This window comes from Pseudorca crassidens, chromosome 4 (genome assembly GCF_039906515.1).
Source record: "Pseudorca crassidens isolate mPseCra1 chromosome 4, mPseCra1.hap1, whole genome shotgun sequence".
NCBI classification, from domain to species: domain Eukaryota; kingdom Metazoa; phylum Chordata; class Mammalia; order Artiodactyla; family Delphinidae; genus Pseudorca; species Pseudorca crassidens.
The window spans coordinates 110635812-110659520 of record NC_090299.1 but is presented as its reverse complement, the minus strand read 5'-3'; the positions used below and the strand labels follow the sequence as shown (position 1 = coordinate 110659520).

The following is a 23709-nucleotide window of genomic DNA, read 5'->3' as shown; positions in this document are numbered from 1 at the left end:
GTCCCAGAATTTGAACCCACTTCCTTGTAACTAAAATGCCTTGAGGTCTCCACCACATCATAAGGCCTCAGGAAATTCCATATTAGTGGTTCTCAAAGTGTGGTTCCTGGATCAGCAGCGTCAACATTGCCGGGGAACTTATTAGAAAGCAAATTCTCAGGCCCCACCACAGTCTTACTGCATCAACAACTCTGGGGCTAAGATTCAGGATCCGGGTTTACACAAGCCCTCCAGAGGATTCCAACGCACTAACGTGTTTGAGAATCACTGCCCTATTTCGTTCTTAGCTGCCCAGAAAACCAAAAAATCAAGCAAACAAGTCATAGATTCTTTTGTGGGCGTGGAATAAGAATTTGATGATGAGCTCATTGTTTCAGGAATGTTGGCATTTTTACAGCCAAACCAAACTGCTTGCAACGCCTGCTCCATTGCAGGCTTAATTCTTTGACATTTAAATTACTAATCAATACCTGACTTAGTTTACTTCTATGAACCCTACTACCCTAACAAAGTGTCAGCGCTAGTGCAGGACATCACATTAATACTTGGCAAAGTCTTTTTTTTTTTGCGGTATGCGGGCCTCTCACTGTTGTGGCCTCTCCCGTTGGAGCACAGGCTCCGGACGCGCAGGCTCAGCGGCCATGGCTCACAGGCCCAGCCGCTCCGCAGCATGTGGGATCTTCCCGGACCAGGGCACGAACCCGTGTCCCCTGCATCGGCAGGCGGACTCTCAACCACTGCGCCACCAGGGAAGCCCAATACTTGGCAAAGTCTTTTTATTTTTAATCACGTTTGATCAGATTTCCATCCACATCCCTTAAACACATTTAGTTGCTTTTCTTCTCTCAAACTTGACCTTCAGATGCCCCCAAAGGGAACAGGATCCTGAAACCAGTTGGAAAATAAATTTACCACAAGGAATGTCCAAATAAAGGGGGGAAACAACAGGAGCTCTTTATATTAATAACAATTGCTGCTACTCACTATTTGCTAAGCACGTTTCCTGCATTAGCTCATTCAGTCCTCACAGTGAACTGATAAAGCAGATATAATGAATCCTATTTGCAGATGACGACTAAGCTGTCGCCCAAGTTCTCACAGGCGGCAATTGGTCAGTCTTTGCTCCTAATGACTAGGCTAGGATGCATCTTTCTTCTTCATGCCTATTTAACTTTCCCTGACCCTCTAAAACTATCCTTCAGACGTCAGTCATAGCCCATGACACACTGAAGCCACTGGTGTGGCCAAGCCAGGCCTGGGGAGCTGTCTGCCACTACTCCTGAGAGACGCCAGTCTGTCCTTGACTCGGGAAAGTCAGTCGTCTCTATTTCTTCATGAAAGCGCACTGCGTTTGCAAGAAGTCAAACATTTATATTCAGAAGAATGGATGAAAGAGAAAAACACAGGGTGCCAATCCTGCTGACGAGGAACATACTTAAAGCCAAACACTCCAGAGCAAGAATAGCAGCTGCTGCAGGTACGTTTCGAAGGTGAGGCAAAGCCAAATCCCGTATCACTTCCTAAAGCCCTGGAAAGGCCATGTCCCAAAGTTAAGCTTTCAAATCAGAGCCTCATATAAACCTTCAGGACTTAGGAACTCTCGAAGAGCCAGGGAGAAATGATCACTCTCTGCTCAGTGTCAAAACAGTCTGCTGGGTCATGAGGATTTAGGATAAAAGGAAAAATGGAGTCGCCGAAAATAAATAAATAAATAAAAGGATCAAAACTTGGAAAATATAAAACTTATTCAATTTTCCAAGAAAAAGTGGTATTCAAAATCAAAGAAAGTCTACTCTAAAAGGCCCTGAAATGAAATATGGTCAAGTGAGGCAGGTGGCACGGGTTGAATTGTGCCCACCCCTCTCCCTCAAGAAATGTTGAAGTCCTAACCCATAGTACTTCAGAATATGACCTATTTGGATATAAGGTTTTGGCAAATATAATTAGTTAAGATGAGGTCTTAACTAAGGATGGGCCCCTAATCCAATATGATTGGTGTCCTTAGTAGACAGCCATGTGAAGACAGAGATATACAGGGAAATTGTGAAGGGAAGGTGAAAGCAAAGATTGGAGTTGTGCAGCCTCAAGCAAAGAAGCACCGAAGATTGCCAGAGAATCAGAAGCTGGAAGGGGTGAGCAAGGATCCCCTACAGGTTTCAGAGGAACATGGCCTGCCAACACCTTGATTTCAGGTTTCTAGCATCCAGAACAGTGAGACAATAAATTTCTCTGGTTTTAAACCACCCAGTTTGTGGTACTTTGTTACAGCAGCTCCAGGAAACCATACAGCAGGGAAGAAGCCAGAGAAAAGGCTTGGTAACCACTCAGGTCCTGCAGGGCAAAGGGTAGCGTCGTTTTCTTTTCCCTCAGGCTGGCAGTGATCACTGCAGACAGAAGGCTCCCATCACCACTGCAGGCTCGCTCTCCACCTGGGGCCAGTAAAGAGAAGCAGGGCGTGGGGACAGCAGGGACTGGCAGCCTCAGGGATGCCTGACAGGAGCAAGAATGCCATTATGGTTTTGTCTGCATCATCTAAGAGGTTCAAGGGAGATGTCTGCATTTCTTCCTGTGCTCACTCAAAGGAGAAAATACCCACACTTGCCAACTTTTCCTGTTCTGATTTCATCAGGGGAGTCCCAGAGCCAGAGCACTGGAATGTGATAACATTCCAGTGTTGAGATTGAGGGTGTTGAGCTGGAGTAGAAAGACGAATATGACTCAGAAATTAGGGAAGATGGGGACAAACAAGCGATGTATGTTGTGTTTCTATGAAACACAGATTATAATAAGGAGAAACCCAGATTCCTTAGAAGTATGTGTCACTCAGGGTTAACCCAGCCAGACCTCTCCTGGGCCTCTCCTTTGTTGGCTCCTCCCCTTTGGCTGACATCTATAAAGTAGGTTCTAAAATGGAAAGTCTCTTTCTCTTTTCTTTCCCTCTACTCCTGCTGTGGGTTATTTCTGCCACTTCCCCTTCTATATGCAGACAACTCCCACAGCTGTATTCACAGCCCAGACTTCTATTTTGAACACTGGTTATATCTGACGTATCAACTCATTATTTCCTTTCAAAATGATTTCTTCTACCATGTATCAGTTACATGGTACTTACTTGTGCTTTATACATATTTGCTCATTTAACCCTCAGAACCCATCCTATTATGATCCCATCTTACAGGGGAGAAGACTGAGGCGCCGAGAGTTAAAAGATTTGCTGATAGTCACATAACTTGCCTGTGGCACAGCCAGGATTTGAACCCAGGCAATCTGGCTCCACTGTCTGTGCTCGTCCCCAGTTTGCTCTTCTTCTTCAATCCCTTTAAATGGCACCACCAATCACCAGAAACCTGGGGGTCTCCTTCAATTCCTTCTCTTTCCATCCAAATGCAATCATCTGCAAGACCTGATGAGACTACTTCAAAAAAAAGAATCTCCTGTGCACTTCTCCCCACCTTCTTTGGCACTCCTGTCATCCAAGTCACCATCATTGCTCCCCTGGACATGGACATCTGCCCTAGTCTCCCTTCCTGCGTCCTTCTATGCCTACCTCTAGCCATTTCCCACATCTTCTAGCAGCCCAGGGATCTGTGAAAGATCTAAGTCAGGTCATGGCATTCTCCTACTGGACACCCTTCTCTGACCTCCCATTGGATATTCAATAAAGTCCAAACTCCTTGCCCTGTCCACGCAGCCCTGCAACATCTGGCCCAACCTTCCTTGTCACCCTCACCTGGAGCCAACTCTCCCCTTCGCCCATCCCACTTCAGCTCTCCAAAACTCCAGCTCATCTACTGTGATCTCTTTCTCATCTTCATGCCTTTGTCTGTGCTGTTCCCTCTAGCTGGAATGTTTTCCTACCTTCAGTCTTCTGATTAAGGGCCATCTTCTCTGACAGGTCTGCCCGGGGCCACTTGACCCTGACTTAACAGGGTCCTCTCCTGTTATTCTGTCTCAGCACCCTTTCCCCCTTAGGGCACTCAGCATTCCTCAATATCTCTGTTTATATCTGTGTCTCCACCTCCTCTAAATTAAAGTTCCAGAGGGCAGAGACCTTTTGTTTTACTCACAGTACACCCAGCTCCTAGCCCAGTGTTCAGCCTCCAGCTAGGGGCTTAATAACTGTGAGTGAGTCTGATGGAAGTAGATGGAAGCAAGACAATGATATCCCAAGGTGTGGGCTTTCTCCGAGGTCTACACTAGACAATTGGCTGTCTGATGAGGTTGCTTCCTTCAAATATTGATAGTCTAGAAATCAAAGTGATCATTGTATCTTGGGAGATTTGGAAGATGTCCAGACTACATAAAATGACCTCTTTCAGCACCACAAGCTATGCTAAGTCTTTCAATCTGGTTCCACAAGCCCAGATGGATGCCTGGTGCACCTGGGATGTTTCTAATGATTCCATTGTATCTTCCTTCCTGTCTCTCCAAGCACTCAGCATTTCTCTGTCAAAGGCAGCAAACCCAACTATCTGGATTGAGCTTGAAACACTGGGCCCCTGAAAAGACTTCATCAACACAAACTTCTTTCTCAGAATCATTTTCATTATTTGTTTGCGGCAGATTATAAATAAGCTGTATTCATCTTCTTTTGAGTCATAGAGCACCAGTGTCTGAGAATTATTTTTTTGTACCACAATCAAAGTCAGGAGCTTAACTTAGCTAAGACTTCATGACCAAATTCTCCTCTTGACGAAGGGCCACAGAGAGTTGAAGACTATTCTTGCCTCAGCTCTGTGCATCTCTAACTTCATCTTACGGGGGAGACACCTGCATTTAAGGGACCTTCACTCTAACTGTGGAAGATACAGGGAACTTGGCTCACTGAAGTGAGAAATCTGGCTTCATCACATCTTCTTGGCTGGGGAATGGTGACTGGCTTGGCAGGATTTGGGGAGTACAGTGGGGACACTCCCTCTCCTCCCACTTCACTTCTATGGGAATACGGATCCACCTGAGAGGGGCTAAGATCAGGAACATTTACTGTTTGTAACATCCTGGGAAGAAGATTTCTTGCATCGATGACCCAAGTCGTTAATGCTCACGTGGTATGATGTTAAAATGCACCGTTTCATGGATTTCGTATGAGTATGTTTGTTGTTAATCCTAACAACAAGTTGCTACAGATTTTAAAATATTTCCTAATGCAAAGTAAACCTAGACAGTGGAAACTCCTACAGTTCATGCAAAGGCTGTCAGGACTAGAGGGATTCTTTGTGGCCCTTGGAGGACCCTGAAGTAACAAAAGAAGATAATTATAATGCTCCCCCAAATCTCCTTGTCCCCCGCCTATCACTTCACTGGGGTTTTCTCATTGCTCTTCTGCCTCATGGCTGTATACCTGCTGTTCCCTCTGCCTGGATGGTCTTCCCCCAAATATCTTCCCAGCTCACTCCCTCACTCCATGTTGACTTCTGCTCACATATCTGAGCAGAAAATAATGTACCCTATCACTCTCATTCTCCACCTCTGCCCTTCTCCAGAGTACTGAAAACTGACTTAATATACTACACACTTATTTCTTTGTTTATTAGCTCTCTTCCCTAATAAAATCAGAGGCATGTAAGCTCCACGCTTTTTTATTTCTCTTTCCCTGCTCTATCCTCTGAGCCTAACAGAGTATCTGGCACATAGTAGATGCTTAGTAAATATTTGCTGCATGAATAAATGAGTACAAAATGCTTTCTTGTTCTGGGTCTTGTTTTCTTTGATAATTCTCAAATGCCATTACCAGACTTTTCAGAGCTCCATGCCATATCTCAAAAATCTGACAAATGCACTCTTCACCTTTTGTAAATCCTGTTCACATGAGACTGTCACTACTCTTATTTAAACATGCCTCCAGAACCTAGGCACGGTATTTAATCAAACACAAATAGTTGAAGATGAAAGGAGCAAAGATCTGAGAATCGAGGAAGGGGCAGACTTGAGAATTTTCTACCCTTTTGACTCTCTTAATTCATGTGAGACCTCTGTATTAATCTTATTTCTCAGTACTCTAAAATACTTATTTTTTCTAACTGCTTTGCATCCACCAAAAAAAAACAAAAATAGACTTTCAAGAGAGTCAAATGATACCTCCTCCTCTTCACATTCCTTGCTCTCAATCTAAAACGTTTTCAACAGCAACAAGTTAGATTGTCAAATTACACTTTTTATTATAATTAAATATAAAAGAGGGACCCTCCCTCCTTGGTGGTTAAGCTTGGGTCAGGGAGTGGCAAAGAGCAGCCCTTTAATGTTCATTCCGTTCATTCCCAGGAAGCCTCTCTCTTTTCACTCAGATTGTGTGGTATTTCTTTCCAGGGTTTGTCCTAAAACAAAGCTCTAAATGTTTTGATTTGAAACCCAGGTCTAACCTGTTTTTCATTAACTTCCTGCAGAGGACCACTTGTGAAACTCTCTGAGTGCCAGTATTTACCTAAAGAAGCTTCAGGAACCGTGGTTTGAAACACACACCAAATAGGAAGTTACGATCATGTCGAAAGTACCTAATCGGGCATGATGCCTATACTGCTTGGGATGTGAAAAGTCCATTTCCATGAAAATAGTTATACGCCAGATCATCCAGTCCTGAGATGCAGAAGACAGGAGGGAGACCACAGAAGAAGTTCAGCACATTCACATGCGTGTAACACAGGTGCCTTCTCCATACGCGGTTTAAATTTGCATGGTCGGAATAAGGACTATTAAAAGACACAAAGAAGGACACTACATAATGATCAAGGGATCGATCCAAGAAGAAGATATACCAATTGTAAATATTTATGCACCCAACATAGGAGCACCTCAATACATAAGGCAAATACTAACAGCCATAAAAGGGGAAATGGACAGTAACACATTCATAGTAGGGGACTTTAACACCCCACTTCCACCCATGGACAGATCATCCAAAATGAAAATAAATAAGGAAACACAAGCTTTAAATGATACATTAAACAAGATGGACTTAATTGATATTTATAGGACACTCCATCCAAAAACAACAGAATACACATTTCTCTCAAGTGCTCATGGAACATTCTCCAGGATAGATCATATCTTGGGTCACAAATCAAGCCTTGGTAAATTTAAGAAAATTGAAATTTTATCAAGCATCTTTTCTGACCACAATGCCATGAGACTAGATATCAATTACAGGAAAAGATCTGTAAAAAATACAAACACATGGAGGCTAAACAATACACTACTTAATAATGAAGTGATCACTGAAGAAATCAAAGAGGAAAGCAAAAAATACCTAGAAACAAATGACAGTGGAGACACAACGACCCAAAACCTATGGGATGCAGCAAAAGCAGTTCTAAGGGGGAAGTTTATAGCAATACAAGCCCACCTTAAGAAGCAGGAAACATCTCGAATAAACAACCTAACCTTGCACCTCAAGCAATTAGAGAAAGAAGAACAAAAAAACCCCAAAGCTAGCAGAAGGAAAGAAATCATAAAAATCAGATCAGAAATAAATGAAAAAGAAATGAAGGAAACAATAGCAAAGATCAATAAAACTAAAAGCTGGTTCTTTGAGAAGATAAACAAAATAGATAAACCACTAGCCAGACTCATCAAGAAAAAATGAGAGAAGACTCAAATCAATAGAATTAGAAATGAAAAAGGAGAAGTAACAACTGTCACTGCAGAAATAAAAAAGATCATGAGAGATTACTACAAGCAACTCTATGCCAATAAAATGGACAATCTGGAAGAAATGGACAAATTCTTAGAAATGCACAACATGCCAAGACTGAATCAGGAAGAAATAGAAAATATGAACAGACCAATCACAAGCACTGAAATTGAAACTGTGATTAAAAATCTTCCAACAAACAAAAGCCCAGGACCAGATGGCTTCACAGGCGAATTCTAACAAACATTTAGAGAAGAGCTAACACCTATCCTTCTCAAACTCTTCCAAAATATAGCAGAGGGAGGAACACTCCCAAATTCCTTCTACGAGGCCACCATCACCTTGATACCAAAACCAGACAAGGATGTCACAAAGAAAGAAAACTACAGGCCAATATCACTGATGAACATAGATGCAAAAATCCTCAACAAAATACTAGCAAATAGAATCCAACAGCACATTAAAAGGATCATACACCATGATCAAGTGGGGTTTATTCCAGGAATGCAAGGATTCTTCAATATATGCAAATCTATCAATGTGATAAACCATATTAACAAATTGAAGGAGAAAAACCATATGATCATCTCAATAGATGCAGAGAAAGCTTTTGACAAAATTCAACACCCATTTATGATAAAAACCCTGCAGAAAGTAGGCATAGAGGGAACTTTCCTCAACATAATAAAGGTCATATATGACAAGCCCACAGCAAACATCATCCTCAATGGTGAAAAACTGAAAGCATTTCCACTAAGATCAGGAACAAGACAAGGTTGCCCACTCTCACCACTCTTATTCAACATAGTTTTGGAAGTTTTAGCCACAGCAATCAGAGAAGAAAAGGAAATAAAAGGAATCCAAATCAGAAAAGAAGAAGTAAAGCTGTCACTGTTTGCAGATGACATGATACTATACATACAGAATCCTAAAGATGCTACCAAGAAAACTACTAGAGCTAATCAATGAATTTGGTAAAGTAGCAGGATACAAAATTAATGCACAGAAATCTCTGGCATTCCTATATACTAATGATGAAAAATCTGAAAGTGAAATCAAGAAAACACTCCCATTTACTATTGCAACAAAAAGAATAAAATATCTAGGAATAAACCTACCTAAGGAGACAAAAGACCTGTATGCAGAAAACTATAGGACACTGATGAAAGAAATTAAAGATGATACAAATAGATGGAGAGATATACCATGTTCTTGGATTGGAAGAATCAACATTGTGAAAATGACTCTACTACCCAAAGCAATCTATAGATTCAGTGCAATCCCTATCAAACTACCACTGGCATTTTTCACAGAACTAGAACAAAAAATTTCGCAATTTGTATGGAAACACAAAAGACCTCGAATAGCCAAAGCAATCTTGAGAACGAAAAAAGGAGCTGGAGGAATCAGGCTCCCTGACTTCAGACTATACTACAAAGCTACAGTAATCAAGACAGTATGGTACTGGCACAAAAACAGAAAGATAGATCAATGGAACAGGATAGAAAGCCCAGAGATAAACCTACACACATATGGACACCTTATCTTTGATAAAGGTGGCAGGAATGTACAGTGGAGAAAGGACAGCCTCTTCAATAAGTGGTGCTGGGAAAACTGGACAGCTACATGTGAAAGTATGAGATTAGATCACTCCCTAACACCATACACAAAAATAAGCTCAAAATGGATTAAAGCCCTAAATGTAAGGCCAGAAACTATCAAACTCTTAGAGGAAAACATAGGCAGAACACTCTATGACATAAATCACAGCAAGATCCTTTCTGACTCACCTCCTAGGGTAATGGAAATAAAAACAAAAATAAACAAATGGGACCTAACGAAACTTCAAAGCTTTTGCACAGCAAAGGAAACCATAAACAAGACCAAAAGACAATCCTCAGAACAGGAGAAAGTATTTGCAAATGAAGCAACTGACAAAGGATTAATCTCCAAAATTTACAAGCAGCTCATGCAGCTCAATAACAAAAAAACAAACAACCCAATCCAAAAATGGGCAGAAGACCTAAACAGACATTTCTCCAAAGAAGATATACAGACTGCCAAAAAACACATGAAAGAATGCTCAACATCATTAATCATTAGAGAAATGCAAATCAAAACTACAATGAGATATCATCTCACACCAGTCAGAATGGCCATCATCAAAAAATCTACAAACAATAAATGCTGGAGAGGGTGTGGAGAAAAGGGAACACTCTTGCACTGCTGGTGGGAATGTGAATTGGTTCAGCCACTATGGAGAACAGTATGGAGGTTCCTTAAAAAACTACAAATAGAACTACCATATGACCCAGCAATCCCACTACTGGGCATATACCCTGAGAAAACCGAAATTCAAAAAGAGTCATGTACCAAAATGTTCATTGCAGCTCTATTTACAATAGCCCGGAGATGGAAACAACCTAAGTGCCCATCATCGGATGAATGGATAAAGAAGATGTGGCACATATATACAATGGAATATTACTCAGCCATAAAAAGAAACGAAGTTGAGCTATTTGTAATGAGGTGGATAGACCTGGAGTCTGTCATACACAGTGAAGTAAGTCAGAAAGAGAGGGACAAATACCGTATGCTGACACATATATATGGAATTTAGGAAAAGAAAAATGTCATGAAGAACCTAGGGGTAAGGCAGGAATAAAGACGCAGATCTCCTAGAGAACGGACTTGAGGTTATGGGGAGGGGGAGGGGTGAGCTGTGACGGGGCAAGAGAGAGTCACGGACATATACACACTGACAAACGTAGTAAGGTAGATGGCTGGTGGGAGGCAGCCGCATGGCACAGGGATATTGGCTCGGTGCTTTGTGACCGCCTGGAGGGGTGGGATAGGGAGGGTGGGAGGGAGGGAGGCGCAAGAGGGAAGAGATATGGGAACATATGTATATGTATAACTGATTCACTTTGTTGTAAAGCAGAAACTAACGCACCAATGTAAAGCAATTATACCCCAATAAAGATGTTAAAAAAAAAAAAAAAAGAAGATGTGGCACATGTATACAATGGAATATTAGTCAGCCATAAAAAGAAACGAAATTGAGCTATTTGTAATGAGGTGGATAGACCTAGAGTCTATCATACAGAGTGAAGTAAGTCAGAAAGAGAAAGACAAATACCGTATGCTAACACATATATATGGAATTTAAGAAAAAAAAAGTCATGAAGAACCTAGGGGTAAGACAGGAATAAAGACGCAGACCTACTGGAGAACAGACTTGAGGATATGGGGAGGGGGAAGGGTGAGCTGTGACAGGGCGAGAGAGAGTCATGGACATATACACACTAACAAACGTAAGGTAGATAGCTAGCGGGAAGCAGCCGCATGGCACAGGGATATTGGCTCGGTGCTTTGTGACAGCCTGGAGGCGTGGGATAGGGAGGGTGGGAGGGAGGGAGACGCAAGAGGGAAGACATATGGGAACATATGTTTATGTGTGACTGATTCACTTTGTTATAAAGCAGAGACTAACACACCATTGTAAAGCAATTATACCCCAATAAAGATGTTAAAAAAAAAAAAAAAAAACAACTACAAATAGAACTACCATATGACCCAGCAATCCCACTACTGGGCATATACCCTGAGAAAACCAAAATTCAAAAAGAGTCATGTACCAAAATGTTCATTGCAGCTCTATTTACAATAGCCCGGAGATGGAAACAACCTAAGTGCCCATCATCGGATGAATGGATAAAGAAGATGTGGCACATATATACAATGGAATATTACTCAGCCATAAAAAGAAACGAAATTGAGCTATTTGTAATGAGGTGGATAGACCTAGAGTCTGTCATACAGAGTGAAGTAAATCAGAAAGAGAGAGACAAATACCGTATGCTAACACACATATATGGAATTTAAGGAAAAAAATGTCATGAAGAACCTAGGGGTAAGACAGGAATAAAGACGCAGACCTACTGGAGAACAGACTTGAGGATATGCGGAGGGGGAAGGGTGAGCTGTGACAGGGCGAGAGAGAGTCATGGACATATACACACTAACAAACGTAGTAAGGTAGATAGCTAGTGGGAAGCAGCCGCATGGCACAGGGATATTGGCTCGGTGCTTTGTGACCGCCTGGAGGGGTGGGATAGGGAGGGTGGGAGGGAGGGAGGCGCAAGAGGGAAGAGATATGGGAACATATGTATATGTATAACTGATTCACTTTGTTATAAAGCAGAAACTAACACACCATTGTAAAGCAATTATACCCCAATAAAGATGTTAAAAAAATTTTTTTTTTAAATTTGCATGGTCGGGAAGAGCAAACACACTAGGAAAGAAAGGTCTAGCTGTATGTCCCACCAAAGCAAGAAATATGAAAGTGGATGGGGCTCTTACGAATCCTTTGTACCCAGTACCAAAAACATCCAAATGCCCGGGGCTGATGTCATCCATGGGGCAGAATTTGAAAGGCACTGCTTTCCCAGAATTCCCTGCACGTTAGCACACTGCACCTTTCCTGGGAGCCCTACCACTGGTGTCCTTCCTCTGCAGAAATGGGAACATTGTATCCTCATGTGTCAAACTACACCAACCTTGTTCCCAGGAAAGAGAGGAAGGATGGGGTGGGGAAGGGAAGCTGTGTTCTCTAATTCTCACCAAGGACTTATTATGATGGGGTAGCTTCTCCTATTAGCAAGTTTCCACCTTAGATAAACCTTCCCCAACCTTTCCACCATCAAGCATCCCTTTTTGTATTTCTTCATGGACCCCATGTTTTGAGTGACCCTGCCTGCCAATCTGTACCTATTACAAAACATTAACTCACTTCCCCCAGTCTTACTTGTGATTAAAGATGTAACTTCCCATCAGAGCTTCCTCAGATCAGCCTAAGATAACCAGTACCTTAGTGCTGACAGCATTTTAGTAAAAACTACAGGAATATGACGTTTTGAAAACTCTCTGCAGCCTTGATGTAAGGTATATGTTTATGGGATAATAAAGATGTATCTGATCTTTGTCCAGGGTTCCAGCCACAGAGCTTCAAAAACCACTGGAATTTACTGAGCGATGGGATTGTCTTTACTGTGCTAATGAGGTGAGTCATGGTGGGCCATGAGATAGCTGTAGCATCAGGCTAGTTACTAAAAAGACCCAGCCATGTGATTAGAGGGTTGGCACTTTGGGAACGCAAGGGGACTGGAGACCGAATTCAATCGTGGCCAGTGACTTAATCAGTCACGGCTATGCAATGAAACTCCAGAAAAAGCCCTGGATGCCGAGGCTCAGAGAAGCTCCCTGGCTGGTGAACACACTGATGTGCAGGAAAGGTGAGGTGCCCTGACTCCACGGGGAGAGGGCTTGGAAGCTCTGCATCCAGGGCCTTTCCAGAGTTTGCTCTATGTGTAGGTTTTATAATAAAAACTGTAATGGTAAGTATAGCACTTTCAGTGAATTCTATGAGGTGTTCTAGAGACTTACTGATCAGTGTCATGGAAACCTCCTAATTTATAGCCCCTGGGTCAGAACAGCAGGTGACTCTGAGACTTGCCGCTGGTGTCTGAAGTGAGGCTGGAGCCCTTAAACCTGTGGAGTCTGATGCTAGTCCTAGGTAGTGTCAGAATTGTACTGCGGTCCACCCACTGGGAGTGAGAACAGAGCATTATCTTTAAATACATATAAACATCCAAACCCATAGAATGTACAACACCAAGAGTGAACTGTAAAGTAAACTATGGACTTTGGGTGATAAAGATGTGCCAGTGTAGGTTCATCAATTGCAACAAATGAACCCCTCTGGTGGGGGATGTTGACAATGGGGGAGGCCATGCATGTGTGGGAGACAGAGGGCACGTGGGGAACCTCTGTACCCTCCTCTTAATTTTGCTGTGCACCTAAAACTCCTCTAAAAAATAGTCATAGTATATATATATGTATATATACATAAATGCAAGAAAATACTAAAAATAGGTGTGGTCAGAAAACATCTATTAGGGGAAAATCCATTGGTTTCAGATGGCTCTGAGAGAATCATTCCAGTGGGGAGGAGGATGCTGTTGATGTGTACTAAAACCAGGCCCAGGAAACAGGCAGAAGCTTCCTCACTAAAACAGTTGCAGGGATATTAAGTATCAAGGAATATGTTTTTAGAAAAAAGCTAATATACCGAAATGATAATGATTACAACATCTACTGAGTGCTCACTACATGCCAGGTACTGTTCGTGCATTTCACATGAACTGATTGAATGCCTTCAAAGCCTAGATGATGTAGGTACTGTTATTACACTTATTTTACAGATGAGGAAACAGACATAGCAAGAGACTAAGTAATTTGTTCAAGGTCATATTCAGGAGTTTGCCTTTTAATCAATTAGAGAGTCATGAAAAGTAGAACTGGGGTTGTGGCTGGATGGTCTTCTTTCTGCTCCGGTAGAGCCCACTGCACTAGGTACACACTGCTCTCATTGTTTAGCTACCCTTTGGATGAACTCCTTCATGTTAACAGGAAGTTCTATTTTGATAAAGTTGCTTTTATCCCTTGGTTCCAGAGTCTTGCTATGTTCCCCTTCCTCATTTTGCAAATTAGCATTTGGAATGGGGAAGGAAGAGTATATAGTTAGTTCGGATGTTACAACAGTTCATGATGATTATAGTGATTATGAGCTAATGTTGAAAAATTTTAGTAGCATAATAAAAATATTAATTTGAGGGTTCAAATAGTTACTGCATTCATTATTATTCTGTAAAAGTAAGTTAGGAATTAACCAAGGAGCAAAGCGCTCAGAGTATTCCTATGAGAAAGCCAGCCTTGTAGAAGGCACACATAGGAAAACTACTGCTATGGTATCTTAATAAAAATGTTCCAAGACATTCTCATTTGTGTGTTGCCTGAGTGCTTGCTATAGATGTAAAGGCAACATTTGACAAAGACCTTGAGTTCATAGAGTACAAACTGATAAGATACCAGGCCCTCTCATCAGGGGTGAGTAGTAGAAGCCCAGCCTGAACAGAGATACACAGGTTTCCCCCGTTATCTTAATGCAGAGCATCTCTATGAAACTTTCCATAAGCTGAAATGGTGTAAAGCCAAGGGTAATACCCCAGATTTTCAAAAGTTCATTTTATGCCACTTCAGTTTTAAGAAAGACCTACTTTAATACATTGACGGCATAAAAGCAAAAATCCTCTTTGAATTTCTTTCAGTTACCAAAAACAGGTACAGGCATATCATGTCTTTACTGCACTTCATTTTGCTTTGCAGATATTGTGTCTTTACAAACTGAAGGTTTGTGACAACCCTACATCAAGCAAGTATATCAGCGCCATTCTTCCAACAGCATTTGCTCATTTCGTGTCTCTGTGTCGGATTTTGGTAATTCCAGCAATATTTCAAACTTTTTCATTATTACTATATTTGTTACGGTGATCTGTGTGCAGTGATCTTTGATGTTACTACTGCAAAAAAAGATTATGACTCCCTGAAGGCTCAGATGCTGGTTAGCATTTTTTATCAATAAAACATTTTTAAATTAGAGTATGTACATTGTTCCTTTAGACAATGCTATTCTACGCAACAGACTACAGTATAGTGTTAACATAACTTTTTTATCGGCTATATTCCCCATGTTGTACAATATATCCTTATAGTTTATTTTATACTTAACAATTTGTACCTCTTTACTGCCCTACCCTTATATTGTACCCCACCACTGGTAATCACTAGTTTGTTCTCTATACTTATGACTCTCCTTCTCTTTTGTTATATTTACTAGTTTGTTGAATTTTTGGATTCCACATATGTGATATCATATATTATTTGTCTCTGTCTGACATTTCACACAGTATAATGCCCTCCAAGTCCATCCATGTTGCTGCAAATAGCACAATTTCATTCTTTTTATGGCTGAGTAGTATTCCATTGTATATATGTGTGTATGTGTGTATATATATATATATATATATATATATATATATATATATATATACACACACACACACACACACACCCCACATCTTCATCCATTCATCTGTTCTGTTGATGGCTTAGGTTGTTTCCATATCTTGGCAATTGTAAATAATGCTTCTATGAACATTGGGCTGCATGTATCTTTTCAAATTAGTGTTTTGGGTTTTTTTTGGATATATATCCAGGAGTGGAACTGCTGGGTCATATGGTCAAAACTAAACTACTTTTAGTTTTTTGAGAAACCTCCATACTGTTCTCCATAGAGGCTGCACCAATTTACATTCTCACCAACAGTGTAGGAGGGTTCCCTTTTCTCCACACCCTCTCCAGCATTTATTGTTTGTAGATTTTTTTATGACAGCCATTCTGACAGGTGTGAGATGATATCTCATTGTGGTTTTAATTTGCATTTCTCTGATGACTAACGATGTTGAGCATCTTTTCACGTGTCTGGTGGCCATCTGCATGTCTTCTTTGGGAAAATGTCTATTCAGGTCTTCTGCCCACATTTTAATTGGGTTGTTTGCTTTTTTGATGTTGAGTTGTTATATTTTGGATATTAACTCCTTATCGGTCATATCATTAGCAAATATTTCCTCACATTCAGTAGGTCGCCTTTTCAGTTTGTCAATGGTTTCCTTTGCTATGCAAAAACTTTAAGCCTAATTAGATCCCATTTATTTATTTTTGTTTTTACTTCCTTTGCTTTAGGAGACAGATCCAAAAAATATTGCTACAATTCATGTCAAAGAGTGTTCTGCCAATGTTTTCTTCTAGGAGTTTCATGGTTTCCAAAACATAACTTTTATATGCACTGGGAAACCAAAAAATTCTTGCGACTTGCTTTATTGCGATACTTGTTTTATTGCAGTGGTCTGGAACCAAACTGCAATGTCTCCAATGTGTGTCTGTACTAACACAGATCTTTCATAAAAGCAAAGTTATGTAATGCAAACTTTCGAAAAGTGTGGCTACCATATTCAAAAATTTTAGCAAAGGAAATAGTAATGCAACATCTGAAACAATGAGAGGGTTCCAACACTCCTAGATAGAATATACAGACTCAGGAAACCAGCTAATCTTTCATCTCCAACAGTAATGTACTGAAATTGCAACCGAAATCTTCCCTCTTGATCATATCACTCTAATAAACTCACCATACACTGGTAAACACAAATGATCAACCATGTTGTAGAAAAGCATGGACTGATTGCTCATTTGTGTTTGGGTGTGTATGTGCTTTTGTGTTAAGAGGGAAAAAGAGAACAGATAAAACAGTGATAACAGTATTTACAGAAATCTGAGTTTTCTAAATTGTGGTTAAAAAAAGTGTAACATAAAATTTACCACTTTAAACATTTTTAAGTGTACAGTTCAGTAGCGGCGAGAATATTCACATTGTTGTAAAACAGATCTCCGGAACTTGACTTTTTCATTGTATGGAACTAGAACTCTATATCCATTAAGCAACAAATTCCCCTTTCCCCCTCCCCACAGACCCTGGCAACTACAATTCTGTTTTCTGTTTCTATGAATTTGACTACTTCAGATACCTCATATAAATGGAATCATACAGTATTTTGTCTTCTTATTACTGGCTTATTTCTCTTAGCATAATGTCCTCAGGGTTCATCTATGTTGCAGCATATGTCAGAATTTCCTTCCTTTTAAAGGCTAAATATTCCACAATATGCATACCCCACGTTTTGTTTATCTATTCGTCCATCAACGGACACTTGGGTTGCTTCCAGCTTTTAGCTATTGTGAATAATGCTGCTATGAACACAAGTGTGCAAATATCTCTTCAAGATCCTGCTTTCAATTCTTAGGATATTTATCCAGAAATGGGATTGCTGGATCATATGGTAATTCTATTTTTAATTTGTTGAGGAATCACCATACTGTTTTCCATAGTAGCTCTGAGTTGTTTTTAATATTTGCTCTCAGATATCTCACTCATAAATGTTAGTTCTTTAATTTGAGACAGGAGGGAAATAGGAAAGAAAAAGCGAGGCAGTAGGAGCCCCTTTCTGACTAGGGCCTCTTTCTTCACTCGAGCTCCCCAATCTCCCCTCCTGCCCACAGCACAGCTTCCCGTTTCTAGTCTCTTCCCATCCCTTCTTTCCTGCTGTCTGATGCCCAATGCTACCACCCCCTTGTGGTGGGCAGAATAATGGCTTCCCAATAAAATATCCACACGGTAATCCTTGGACCCTGTGAATGTGATATGTTACATGACTAAAGGGACTTTGAGGATGCAATTATGGTTCCAAACCTTAAAATAGGGAAATTAGCCTGCATTACCCAGGTGGGCCCAATCTAATAATGTGAGCACTTAACAGCAGAGAACTGTCTCCAGCTGGAGGAAATAGAGGACGGCAGAAGAGAGATGTCCCAGAAGGGCAAGCTAGAGAGACTGCAAGCGTGAGAAGGATTCCATGCACCGCTGCTGTTCTGAGATGTAGGGGGCCACACACAAGGACTGGCAATGGCCTCCAGGAGATAAGGATAGCCCCCACTGACAGCCAGCAAGGCACTCAGTCTCACAACTGCAAGGAACTAAATTTTGCCGACAACCTAAATAAGCTCAGAGGTGGATTCTTCCCAAAGTCTCAGAAAGGAATGCAGCCCTGCCAACTCCTTGATCTTTGCGCTATGAGACCCATTTTGGGCTCTAACATATAGAACTGTGTGGAGATAATAAAGGGGTATTGTTTTAAGTTGCTAAATGTGTGGTGATTGCTTACGGAAGCAGTAGGAAACAAATACACCCTCTCTCACACTCACCTGGGTCTCTCCCAGCCCTTCAGAAATGTGCCATAACTTGGAAGGTGTCAGCTGTAGAGCCTGAACAACTAATTCCACGTCGATTCACTAATGGACAAGGGCTAGAGGGAGACTAATTTTTTGGAGAGATGAAATTTTTTTTCATCTGACTCTACTAGATATCCATAACAGCAGCAGGAATTTCAGACCTGGAAAGGGGGAGATCAGCCTACTGGGCAGTGACAGAAAATAATCTGTGACCAAGAAAAGCCTCGCAATAGCACATCTACCGACACCGACACCGCGCATAACAAGGCCTGCTCATGCCTCCATATGGGTTATTCTCGAAGCCTCTCTGCCCCTCGCTTATAAAATACAATGTATTTTCATCATTAAAAAAAATCAGAGGGACTTCCCTGGTGGTCCAGTGGTTAAGAATCTGTGCTTCCAATGCAGGGGACTCGGGTTCGATCACTGGTTGGGGAACTAAGATCCCACATGCCGTGTGAACGGCCCCCCAAAAAAAGAAAAAAAAATTTAAAAAAAGAATCAGAGCACAGAAGGTGATGCACTGAAAGTGAAAGTGCCCCTGCTCATAGTTCCACCTTTCCAGAAAGTTTTCATGTAATACAGTCCTTATGTGTCTATTTTCTTCTTTTCTTTTTTCTTTCTCTAAAACAGAATCACTCTGTATGTACTATTCCGTGACTGGATTTTTTTTTTTATTGATTAATATATCTCTGGAATTTTTTTTGTCAATACATAGACAGCGGACTTCTCATTTTTAAATGATTACATAAAAATGGCTATAAGTTACAATTGAGAAATATCATAACCCATGGATGGCCATTTATTCTGTGTATTTTCATTAGTACAAATGAATATCCATCAGCCTTTATTTCTTCAACCTTATGCAAGTGTATTTATATGATAAATACCCAGAAGTGGAAGTACGGGGTTACACAGGGTGAGCATTTAAACATTGACAGATATGGCCAAAATACCATCCCCAAAGAGTGCCAACTTTACTCTCCTATGAACAGAGTATGAGAGTGCCCATCTTGCCCACATCCTCTGCAACACTGGTCTTCTTACATTTTTTTTTCACCTTTACCAATACTTAGATAGAAATGATTTCTCATTGTGTTATTTACATTTCTTTATTTCTCAGTAAGGTATAGCACCTTTTCACATGTTTGTTGGACATTTATAATTCTTTTTGTATCCTATTCACGTCCCTCACAAATTTTTCCATCGAGTTCATTTTTCTTATTGACGTAGTGAAGTTATTTTTATGTTAATGAAATGAGTCTCTTGTCAAATGTGCTGCAAATACTATTTCCTGTGGGTTGTCTTCTGACTCCACTAATATATTGTTTGCCATCATAAATTATAAATTTGTATTTAGTTCAATAGATCAATATTTTTCTTTTAGGCTTTCGGTTTGTATCTTGGTTGTAACTGCCTTCCCCACTCCAAGATTATTTTTAAAATTCACCCATATTTTGTCTTTTTCATTTCGGTATTTTATTCATCTGAAATTTAGTTTCATGTAAGAAGGGAGAAGGAATACAGATTTACTTTTTCCCTGAAACAGTGAGAAGTTTTCCTAACATCATTTATTGAATAAGCCATCTTCTCCTCTCTGATATGAAATGTCTTTTTCTTATAATAAATTCCCAAATCACATAATTTATTCTCTATTATTGACCTCCCTGCTTCGGTGTCAGTACAAATTATTTTAACTATGTACCTTTACAATACATTTTAATATTTTCTTATTTTTAGACATCCTCTAGCTTTTGGGGCATGTTAATTTTTTCACATAAACCTTTTATCAACTTATAAAATTTTTTAATATTTTGATTTTCTGTATTTTGATTTGACTCAGATAAGTTACTGTGCTATGAAGGTTTGATTTTTACTTACCCAGATAGATGCCATGATATCCCACCTTTCTCTTGAGTTGAGATCACACTAACCTATTAAAAGGAAAAAAAAAAAGTACGAACAGTATAAATCTGGGATTCAGAACACAATAATCTCAGCCTAACCCTTACTCTCTAATCCAGAAAACAGAAGTCAACATTCAAAGAGAAACCACCTCTGGAAGAGGATGTTTCTCTAACATCAAGTACTGCATTTGCTAAATAAACATCACCGAACACCAACTATCTATCTACAAGAGACTGTGCTAGACCTGTGAAGGGCTCAAAACAAGAGAGAAAAAAAATCTCTGTACCTAAGAGGTTTGCAAATATGTTTCCTGGGAGCCAATTTTTGACTCATTTAACATCCAGGACAACTACAATGATTGTTGACTTCTTTTAACTACCATCATAGGGAACAACATAAACTTGTCCCCCTCCCCCAGTTTTCAGCTGGCTTGTTTGATCCCTTGTGTTTGTGAATCTTCTTTTACATTTTACAAGGCTTCAAATCTACAGCCTGTTATAAACAGACATGCCTGCTCTTTGAGGAAGGTCCAGGCCTTGGTAGGGCCCATAGGTGAAAAAGGGCAATTCTTTGATGGATGCCTGTTTGGGAACCCAGACACACTTTCATATGTAGACATTATTCAAACACGCTGGCAAATCTCCAGGACTGGCTTAGAAATAAAGTTGCTCCTACCCTTACTGGGAACAAAATATTCTAAAAATTCAGTGATAGCCCCAGAGCAATGCGCAATAGGAAATGACACTATTAGTCTCTGGAATTTAAATATTTCTAGGGACTTGATTTTCTCAGGCTTTCTGTAGGGGGGGGCAGTCAGCTTTCCAGTTACAAGGGCTAAGGGCTACATCCCTCTAAATATACAGCAGATACAAAATATCATTAGTTCTGGTTTTGCCTCTTAAAGCTAGACACAATTTCTTTGAGCCTCAGTTTCCTCATCTGTAAAAAGGGGAGAGGATGGCTGTTGCTGGCACTAAATGAAATAGTATGTGTAATCACATCAGCTAATGTTTTGAGTTCTTACTATGTTGCAGGTAATATAAAAAAACACAACAGGAAATTCCCTGTCGGTCCAGTGGCTAGAACTCCGCACTTTCACTGCCCGGCAGGTTCAATCCCTGGCTGGGGAACTAAGATCCCACAAGCTGCGTGGCTTGGCCAATAAATAAATTAAAATTTAAAAAAATTAAGAAACATTGTAAGGTCAATTCCAAAAGGCTGGAGATTTTTGTCAAGTTTTTTCACTGAGGCACAAAAGTACTAAATAAAAATGCTTATTGAATGAATGAATGAATGATATCAGCCTCACAATAATCCAGGGGAGCTGGGTATCATTAAGAACATCTCCACTTTGCAAATGAAGAAGTTGGGGCGCAGAGAGGTACAGTCGATCTCTCAGCATCCACGGTTCCAGGCCCCCTCCCCCACCTTGCCCCGCGTTTACCCAGATCCTCAGATGCTCAAGGTCCCTATATTCAAAGGCACAGTACAGTCTCCTTACCCGCGGGTTCTGCATCCGCTGATTCCACCAACTGCGGTTCGACTTTGAAACCCGCGGCTACGGAGGGCCGACTGTACTATAACGTTCCAGTCTCACAGCGAGTAAGTGTCCCTCTACGGAACCTAGGCAGTCACAGTCCAAGGGTATACATTTAACCCCCAAGCTTCTGCCTTACCCAAGTGCCCCGCCCATACACTGTCAAAGCTAATGCTCAATATGTGTTGATTCAGTATAATTTGTAAATTACAAACATTTACTACTGATTTCAGTTTTAAGAAGTGAAAAATTACTCCACAGTGGAGGCTAAATGACCTAACAATAGAACCTTAAACATCCTTTCCTGAAAGAGATTAGAGCGTTTACATCATTTCCTTTACTTCCTCCTTGGTCCCTATATTTACGCCGATGTCTCTACAGAACCACGCGGCTCTGGGAACAAGCTTCTGGTTTTCTTTACATCTTTGAATTTCCTTTCTCGTCAGTTTGAAGTTTTCTGCCTTCATGAAAGCCAATGGCGATATCTTTGCAGAATAATGTTTTTATGAGTTACAATTTTCATGAAGTTGATTTTTAGAAAGTTGTAAATGTAGCTCTGGCAGAGGACAGAGTCTGACTGTGTAGAACACAAATCCTTGGAAATAATTTAGCCGGGCAGTGTTACAACCTTCTTATTAGCAGCCCGAGGGGCCTCCAGAGACCCAGAAGCTCCTTGACCCGGCAGAAACCACAATTTCCTATATATGGTCACTTGCAAACAAGCACTCAGATGCTCTACCTGCTGACTCAAATGCCAGGGGAATGATTCAGGTGCAGTGTATCAGACTCTTGGAATCAAAGAAAAAGGTGAGTCTTTTCATGGAAAAGCAAACTTCTCGGACTCCCAAAGCCCAATATGTAAATACACTTTTATCCTACCTCCTAAAAAAATTAAGTGAAATAAAGTAAATTGCCTAAGTGAAGAGGAGGGACGTGCTCACAAGGATGGGTGGGGTTCAAGTCCTCAGAACAGAGCTTGGAGCCAGCCCCTCTTACGACGCCAGGGACCGGGAGAACCATTCCGACTCTCCGCTCTTTTTCTGTTCCCAAGACCTGAGGGTGGGGGGAGCCAAGATGGCCAACTGTATCACTGCGCGGCTATCTGTGACGAAAAGCCAAGGGTCGAGGGCGCCGGGACAGCTGGTCAGCTTGCGCCCCGCCCCAAGCAGAACTGGGTGACCCTCCCACGACAGGCAGTTCTGCTGCTCGGGGCCTCAGCTTCCTCGATTCTGAAACGGGGGCGGTGGCCTCCACGCCCGCCGGGGCCCCTGGGCCCTGCAGTCCGCAGCCGGGTCGGTACGTGGCGTGGGTGCCAGCCCAGCGCTGACCCGTGGCCGCGTTGCGCTCGCGGGGGAAGCGGCCGAGGCGCGACCCTGCTCCAAGCTGCGGGGCAGCCGGGGTGGCTGGTGAGGCTCGGGCGACGCGGGGGAGGTTGAACTTACCTGGAGCGCGGCCCCAGGAACGGGCGTGCGGAAGAGCGGCCAGCGAGGGAGTGCGCCCCGGACAACGCTGCTCCGCGCTCGCTCCCGCCCGTGGCCGGACCGCGCCCCTTCCTCCCGCCCCTCCACCGCCTCCCGAGTCCACCTGATCGCCACCGGAGGCTGGGAAAGGGAAGCCGCGCCCCGCGGCCGTCCGGGCGCCAGTTCCGCGCAGGCGCGCCTTCGGCCCTTCGCCCTCGGCGACTTTAAAACTCTACCGCCCTAGTCTCGCATCATCCTCAAAGTGAAACCCATGTCCTCGATTTTCACTTCTCCTTAACTTACATTAAGCTTTTCTTCAGATTTTGTGCAAGCTTGTTTTGTTCTAGGCGTTGTGGATTCAGAGATCAGACAGTCCCCACTCCCAAGAAGCTCAGGGCCTGGTACGGGATGACGAACAGCTAAACACT

General features: G+C 41.6%; 1 protein-coding gene across 3 annotated transcripts in view; it reads right to left on the bottom strand.

Moving 5' to 3' along the window:
* ANXA3 (annexin A3) overlaps positions 1-23403 on the bottom strand; it is a 69324-nt gene extending 45921 nt beyond the window's left edge. The window contains exons 1-3 of one of the 3 annotated variants that reach the window (XM_067736347.1): positions 23264-23403; positions 21786-21907; positions 20258-20310 (exon numbers count right to left, since the gene is read on the bottom strand). In XM_067736347.1, the coding sequence (XP_067592448.1) occupies positions 20258-20272 (15 nt within the window). In that variant the 5' untranslated portion in view covers positions 20273-20310; positions 21786-21907; positions 23264-23403. The remainder of the gene's footprint in view (positions 1-20257; positions 20311-21785; positions 21908-23263) is intronic. The other 2 variants (XM_067736349.1, XM_067736346.1) reach the window with 2 other exon arrangements.
* Between the last annotated feature and the right edge of the window lie 306 nt (positions 23404-23709).